This window comes from Calypte anna, chromosome 1 (genome assembly GCF_003957555.1).
Source record: "Calypte anna isolate BGI_N300 chromosome 1, bCalAnn1_v1.p, whole genome shotgun sequence".
In the NCBI taxonomy this organism is placed as follows: domain Eukaryota; kingdom Metazoa; phylum Chordata; class Aves; order Apodiformes; family Trochilidae; genus Calypte; species Calypte anna.
The window spans coordinates 56,967,480-56,975,756 of record NC_044244.1 but is presented as its reverse complement, the minus strand read 5'-3'; the positions used below and the strand labels follow the sequence as shown (position 1 = coordinate 56,975,756).

At 37.5% G+C, this 8,277-nt stretch overlaps 1 protein-coding gene across 1 annotated transcript in view; it reads left to right on the top strand.

Annotated features, from left to right (window-relative positions):
* Window positions 1-62: 62 nt before the first annotated feature.
* Window positions 63-8,277, top strand: part of PARPBP (PARP1 binding protein) — a 45,624-nt gene continuing 37,409 nt past the window's right edge. Inside the window, exons 1-3 of the mRNA XM_008505374.2 lie at window positions 63-164; window positions 1,563-1,715; window positions 6,831-7,061. Coding sequence (XP_008503596.2) covers window positions 1,566-1,715; window positions 6,831-7,061 — 381 coding nt within the window. The 5' untranslated portion in view covers window positions 63-164; window positions 1,563-1,565. The remainder of the gene's footprint in view (window positions 165-1,562; window positions 1,716-6,830; window positions 7,062-8,277) is intronic.

Sequence of the window (8,277 nt, the reverse complement as noted above, 5' to 3'; positions counted from 1 at the left end):
GGCCAGCTGCCCTGGATTTAAATTTAAACCGCCGGCGACGGCCGTTATGCCTTCTACCCGACCCGTTGTGCTCAGCCGCTCTCCTCATCCTTCTCCTTTCCTCCCCGCCACGGCCGGGGCAGGTGGCTCCGCTGAGAAGCGGGAGAGCTTCGGCTGCTCCGCGGGTGGGTGCTGTCGAGGATGTGGTTCTCTGGTGGCAGGGGTTGGGGGGTGCGGTGGCTTCGCGCTGTGCCCCGGGCTGGGGCTGGGTCGTGAGGCTGGGAGGCGGTGGGGGGGGGGTGTGAGGTGGCCACGGCCGCCAGTGTTCCCCTGGGGAAAGGGGGAGGTGAGCGGTGGAGGTGGTAATGGTGATGTTGATGTTGATGCCGGGGTTTAGGGGTTGTTTCGCGGGCTGTTTGACTTGTTCAGGATGTTTCGGTGGGCTCTCCTTGCCAGTAAGAGGATTTGTCCCTTGGAAACCTCTCAGAGCTTTGGGGAGAGAGAGAAACGCCTCCCGGGGCGATTCTTGTTTGCCTTACAATGGTTTTCACTTTCTCACCTGTTTTATCTTCTCTGTTTTGCTCACGTCAACGTGAAAAAATGAAGAATGAAGTAGGTTTCCCCTTCTAACATTCTGGAGAGTAATTAACTGCACTTGCTGTTACAATTTTGCTTATTACTTATGTCTCCTGTTTCCCCTGCCCCTTTCCCATGCATCATCATACTAATCACCAAAAAAACCAAAACCAAACCAAACAAACAAAAAAACCAAAAAAACCAAAACAAAACCAACCAAACAAAAAAACGAAACTCAAAACAAAACAAAATTGCTGTGGAATTTGTGTTAGCTAGGTGAAATAAAAGGAAAGGTAATTGGTATGAGTATTGCTCCTGTGCTGTCACTGCAGTGTTAGAGAACTCTTATTTCAAGAAAGATCAAGTTTAAAAAGTGCAAATCCTTCAAGGAGTCTTTTAAAGAGTTTGTGTCTTGCCAGGGGCAAGATGGTCAAATAAGACCTTCTACATGAAGTGGTCAAATTCAAAATTGATACTGAAAGTCACTACCAAAGGAAATGGGAGATAATAACATGGAATTAAAAAAAAAAAAAAAAAAAAAAAGTAAAAGCATTTAGACATATATTTGTTTGTAAGTCTTAAAAGATACTAAATCTCTTGTTTCCAGGTTCCAGCCAATTCTGATAGACACTGGTCTGAACAGTTAGTGAATGAGAGTAGTACAGAAGACACTCTGGAGCCGTCATACTTGCTGTTCTCAGAGACAAAAGACTTATATTTGTGGTAATGTTGATTCTTTTATGTTTCCACAATGTATAAGGAAAGTAAGCAGTCTTCATTAAGATATCATATATAATAAGCATTTTTAACCACTTTGTAGTTGCTTTGTTGCAGTGAGGTGAGTCTCACCAGACTTTTGGTTTAGTGACAAGTTTATTCTAGAAACTTGATCTGCAAGAAGATACAATAGGATTTGTACTCATGATTTGAAGGAGATGATGTGCGTAGGTTTCTTGCATGAATACAGTATTTTTTATTTATCTTAACTATTTTTATCTCTACTATAGACTATGATTGCTTTCCAGCAAAAAATTTTAAACTTGATCAAGTGTTTCAGACGACAGTGGCATTTGTTTTCAAACTCTGAAAGGACTACTGTATGTGGAGCAGACTGCATGATGATGGCATTACAACTGTCAATGGCTGAAGTAAATAAACAGGTTAGCATTATTTCTGTATTTGGTACATCTCAAATTTGGGTCACTCACTGGACTTTTTGAGTAGGCACTTGAAATGACTGTTCTGGTCACTTCATTGTTGATCTAACTGAGGTCACCTTCATTTTGAACCATCATTAGCAAGGCACTAAAATTATTATGATTAAGCATGCTGCTAAATCAGGGCTTAGAAAAAGAACCATGAGACAGATGATAGAAGTGTTTTAAGTGTGTACCCGAGATCTAAATTTTAATATTTCATATTATATTTTTCTTAATCATATTCTGTATATTTCCATCTAATGCTTCTTCTCTGCTGTAGATCAGAATGGGAGAACAATGGATTTTGGGGTTAGACTTTTTTCTGAGTCTTCTGAAATGCAGTGAAATTATGCAAGAAGAGTATATGATACAGGCTGTATGAGTTGTGCTTGCAGTGGTTCAGTCTTAGCTGCTGCTTTTCCTGAGACCCTTCCTATGGGGACCCATACATACAAGTTCTGAGTGTGCACTTAGTACCAGTAGAAAGCATGGGTCCTTCTTTACGTATCCAAGAAGTGTCTGTCAGACGAATAGGAGGTGTAACCCTGAAGTCCCTCTGTAAGAATCACTGTGCCTTGCCACAGGGGGAAGGTTGTCCATTAGCAATCATCTGAAACATACTAGAAATTGTTACAACATGCAGCCATGCCTTGGCATGTGTCTCATCCACTGACAACAATTGCAATTGTCACTTTGATATTAGAATATCTTTTTAGGTCAATAAACTCAATTATTGATGAAAATAAGTGATCATTGTTGGAAAACTTATGCAAATGTTGCATAGCAAATTAAAACACGTAGTATAAATCTTTAGTTAAAAAAATAAAACAACCTAACAACCAGCAAACAGACCACAAACAATAAAATTGCACCAAAAACAAACCTGCAAATTAGCAACCCCCCCCCGAACAAGCAGAAAACTCACTTCAGTTTGTGCACTCCAATTGGCACTTGTACTAGAAGAAACTTCGGCCTTGGAAGAAATATTTCCAGAGCCAATTTTTAACCTAACTGAATTCACCACCAGAAAAAGCTATGTAGTCTAAAATGTGCAGAATGGGAGTACCTCTTGTCTAAACTTTAGGTATAAGAATGATCAATTCATTCACGCTGTAATAATCATTACAGATGAAATAGAATCCCAAGGTTCTACCTCTGTACTTCATATCAAGTAATCTATTCCATCCAGATTCCCAGTGTCCTCACAGTACCTGTGTAGGTAGAACTAGAAAATTATTGTGCACCAAAATGAACTCTCAAGGAACTGATAAAGAGCAATAATGCAAAGCTAGCTGTGGAGCAATTGCTGTTTGCCATGTTTGTTGTGATTCTCAAGGGAGAGCTACAAATGTTTTTACAAAGCCAGCTCTGAGAAGAAAAATGAGTTATTCTGTTGGATGCCAAAAATTACAGACATGATAAATGATTTTTTAATGTTTCATTGCTACTTCTTTCATAACAGTTTACAATAAGGTTTCTTCTCCCTAGATGTAAAAAGTGATTCCACTTTATACTTTTCTCCTCTAGAAAAGATTACTCCCTTTTAAAAGGATCTTTTCTTTCAGATATTATCTAACAAATTTAAAGCAGTTATTTTCAAGAAATTTAATTTTGAAATTTACTGCTTTTACTTCATATCTGAAGAAAGACTAAGTGCTCAAAACCCAATTTGGTTTTTTCTGATTATACTAGTTTGTCTAAAAAGACAAATTAGCAGAATGTAAAAACCTTCTCTTGCATATGTTGAGTAAAACTATTTTAACATTTGCATCTGCTGTATCTGAAGTTTCTTCAGTTGAATGTCTGATATTTACAGTGTTAAAAATGGCTTTTTAAATTTTGTTCATTACCAAAACTTCAAGCTTAGATGCCGAGCATTACAGCTATAGGCATGTCCCTTGTTAAGTCTCAGGTTTAAGTACAGTAATTTTGTATTTTTAACATATCACCTATAGAATAGAAATCCTATGATAAAGTAAATTTCTGCAAGAAAAATTAGTGTACATGCAAGCTATTAATTGGCTAGATTGAAAAAAAAACCAACCCAACAAACCAAACAACAAAAAAACCAAAACAAACCACAGCAAAACCTACCGCAAAACAAAAAACCTGTTCTCTAGGCACTTGGATGATTTAAATCAATTTCATGTTTTAATTATTATCTGTGTGTGCAGTAGAAATGAAAAATAACAATGCTTTTTTGAGAACTCTGGAAAACTTTTAAAGTACTATAGAAGTCTTAAGTTTTACCAAGAATAAGGGTAGCAAATAGTGTGATAAATATCCCTCAAATATCAGGGATCAAAGGAAAAACACTCTCTTTGAACACTTCTGAAAAGACTTTGTAGCACAGTATGGTCTGTTGTGAATGTTAATTCCTTTTACCTAGACTAAGTCATATAGATCTAAAACTTAGGAAAACTTTAAAGAATCTTTCTTAAGGTTTGAAGTAGAGTAACGATTGAAGTTCAGTCGAGGGTAAACTGCTTTAGGTTGACTATGTTTGCACCTGTGGATCAGGAGAAGTAGGAGTTTTCTCCTGAGTCTGAATTCAAATTCTCTGACTTAACTATTTTGTAAATCTCTCTTCTATCACTAGGACTGTGAGACTGGAAGAAAAAGTTCTTCTTTATTGATGTTAGAAAGATATTTTGCCTTTAGGAAGTTGTGTTTGATTCTGGTTGAAATCAGTTTTGGTGTGTGGTTTAGTTATACTCTGTGCTTCCATACTGCATTTTGCACACTGAATGTATCTTTTCTTCATTATCCTGTATTTCTTGAATGTTTTCCCAAATCATCTTGTTTCCATATTGGCAAATAAAGAAATATAAGTTGTTACACTGTTGCTCCCTTAAACTGTAACTTTCTCTCTTTTGCTAATGAGACTCCCATCGTATTTGTAGGAGCATTGTATGATGTGTTGCTTGTATCGTGTCTGTAATGATGCTACCAAGAAACATTATCTTGGTTGTTTTTCAGTATGATTAATTTGCCACAGAATCAGCGAAGAGCTGAGGTTGGAAGGGACTTCTGGTGGTCACCTTGTCCAAATCCCTGTCAAGCAGGGACTTCTATTCCCTGTTGCCCAGGATCATGTCCAGATAGCTATCAAATATCTCCAAGGACAGAGACTTTATAACCTCCCCTAGCAGCCTATGCCAGCGCTCAACCACCCTCATAGTAAAGAAAGTGTGTCCTGATGTTTTTTCAGTTTGTGCCATTGCATGTGGTCCTGCCACTGGGCAGCTTAAAGAGCCTGGCTCCATCTTTTTTGCATCCTCCCTTCAGATATTTGGTTTGTTGCTTGGATGAATGCAATTTTTCTTTGTTTCATGATGCTATTATTGCAAATTCTAACTCTTTTACTGACCCATACATGCTGTAGACCTGCAGTCCTCCTGAATCAGAGCATACCTCTACTCTCTTGTGTCCCACCCCATAAAAAAGAAGTGTTCCATCCCAAACAATTAAGCATTCAAGGTATACTGGGTTTCTCTACTCTTGGGATATTAGCCTGTAACTTCACGGGCTTTATGTCTAACAGATTGCATTATAGCAGCTCTCAGATGCTCATGTCTATACACTTCTGCTTATATGAATCAGTTTCTAAATGTGCATGGCACTATCAACATTTACTGGAATGAAGAAATTATTCAAAATGCTGCTTTCTCCTACCATTATGTGCTTTATGGACATAAAGACAGTTTGGGAATGTCTGTGTGAGAGCATCTGCAAGCAATGAAGGCTCAGTAGGGCCGGAAATGACGAGACTGCAGAATTGCACAACTTGAGGGCAATGCCAGACAAGAATACTGCACTTAAGGACTATGCCTGGAAATAGAACTAGAGATAACATCTGGGGGGTGGCTAAGCAAAGCAGTTTTGAACACACGTGTTCTAAAACAAGAGAAAGCATGGATGTTGCTGAAATATGCATAGTTTTCCAGGTTTTTAAAATTTTTCCATTCAAATAGAAGCTCATTTGCCTTACCATAGATATTTGCTATGATTATTTGTAATACCTCCAGAACACTAAAAAAAGAAATTAAATGATGCTACTGGATTTCAGGCATCCTAAAATAAAAGTATGGAACACTCAGCATACTGTGCTATCAAGGAGTGTGGATGCTTCACCATTGTTTCTATGCCTGTGGAACACAATACTTGCGATGTCTATCAAGGAATGAAAGTATGGAACTTTTTGTGCTTCCTTAGGCTGCCCATTGGCATATGCTTACTGCAAAACACCACATTAAGAAAAAAAAACAAAAAGACCCAACCAACCAAAAAAAAAAAACCAACCCCAAAAAAACCCCCACAAAAAAACCAAACCAAAAAAACCCAAACAACCCCAAGGAGTGTTGATATAAGTAATAGAATACACTGTCACAGTGAGTACCAGATCATGAAGGTTAGTATCTGGAGGGCAATTTTATTTTAATTTAAAATATTTTTGTAGCACTAATGTAAACTTTGCTAGTTGCTGCAGGTCCTTTGTCTGGTGAGGAAAGACTTTGATTTATTAGATACCATGTTGGAGATATACTTTTAACTTGGTGCTCCTAGAGGATTCCTACTGCTGGTTTGGTCTGTTTAAACTGGGTTATTATATGTTCCATTTTTCTGAGGGACTGAAATGGGAAACAAGTGCTCCTCAGGAGACATATGCCATTTGAATATTCTGGTAATCCAGGGAATAGTGTGCAAGTCCATAATACTGAATTATCATAACCCATGCATAAGTTAGAAGGCAAAATTTGCTTTGGAAGTATTTGCTGCCACTGGGATTAGATTCCTGCCATGCTGAAAACTGTCTGCAAATAAATAGCTTTCTATAAACAGCAGTCCTTCAAAGGTCAGTATACGTATGTGGTATCTTAAAGATCAGGAACAAATACTGCATGTAACAAAACACTGTAAAGGCAAAGCAATGGAAGAACTTCAGCTATAAGTAAGACTTTACTGCAATCTAAATAGTTATGTTTATAGCAAACAGATGTACGTTTATATATGCAATCTGTTTTAAAATTCTTTTTAAAGCTGTACAGGATACAATTTTTTTTTCTGTTTTATTAGCACCGTGGGGATTTCACAGTATCACTTAGTGATGTCTTGGAAAATTGGAAGTATTTGTTACATGACAAACTGGGATTATCATACGAAAACATGAAAGAACCTGAAAATTATGCTGATGTAAAACAAGCCTACCATGCCTTCTTAGTGAGAAGCAGTATGTTAGATCTAGTAGACATATATCAGAAGTCCTCTGGTCTTGAACTTATATCTGAAGATGAAAGCATAGCCCCTGTAAGTATTTTGTTGGTATGATCTCTGATATTGCTTTGACTTATTTTTCATTCTAGTTATGGATTTATGACACTTCTAAATATACACAGGAGCTCAGAAGTTATTTTGCTCTTCTACTGGGGAAACATTTTAAATTACCAAATCTTTTTAAAAGCCCAAATTAATTTAAAAATTATCATAGAATCATAGAATGCCAGGTTGAAAGAACCAACCGTTCTAAGTGGGAACATGTTTTAGATGAGCTGGCTCAGCACTTTGTCAAGCTGAGTTTTCAGATGTCCAGTGTGTGAATCCACCACCTGGGGAGATTTTTTTCAATGACTGTTCTTATAGGGATAGATTTTCTTGTAATGTCCAATCAGCATCTGCCCAGAAGTAACTTGCCCCCATTACCCCTCATCTTTTCTGTGGGAATACTTTTAAAAAGGAAGCCTCCATCTTCTTGGTAGCTACTCTTTAAGTACAGGAACATGGCAATAAGTTCTCCCCTAAGCCTTCTTTTCTCCAGGCTGAACAAATCCAGTTCTCTCAGTCTTTCCTCATACAGCAGGCTTCCTATTGCTTTGATCATCTTTGTGGCCCTTCTTGGACCCTCAAGGTCCAAACATAGAAGATGGAAGGTATAAAGATGAAGGATGTTGATTCTGAAAAAAAGTAAGGAATGTTGTATTTAGATGTGCATGCTTCTAGCTTGTAATGAAAATTAGAGAGGAGTTAATTGCCTGCTTTTACTGTTTACATTGCAGAGCTGAAAATATAATTTATCATCTGAATTTTATGTACATTTAAATAGATGGTCATTGTAATATGAGGAAATCTGTATCAGTAACTGAACATTAAATAAACTGAGGTATATATGAACATATCATGAATTGCTAGTTACAGCATGATTGAAACTGTTTACCTTCCATCCCCAGTAAGAACAAAGAGCTTTCTTTATGAAAAAGTGATCAAATATCAGAACAGGTTACCCAGAGAGGATGTAGAGTCCCATCTTTGCAGATACTAAAAACTTGGCTCAGTATGTTACTGAATGAGTTGGTCAGAGCAGTCCTGCTCCAAGCATTATTTTTTTACTAAGTAATCTTTATAGGTCCCTTTTACCCTAAATTACTGTATTGTTCTATGGCAAGTTCACTTGTAAGCAGCTTGCCTGTTAAAAGTTAAGAGAACAGACACTCAAACACTCAGGTGGTTAATGGGGAAGATAGAGAAC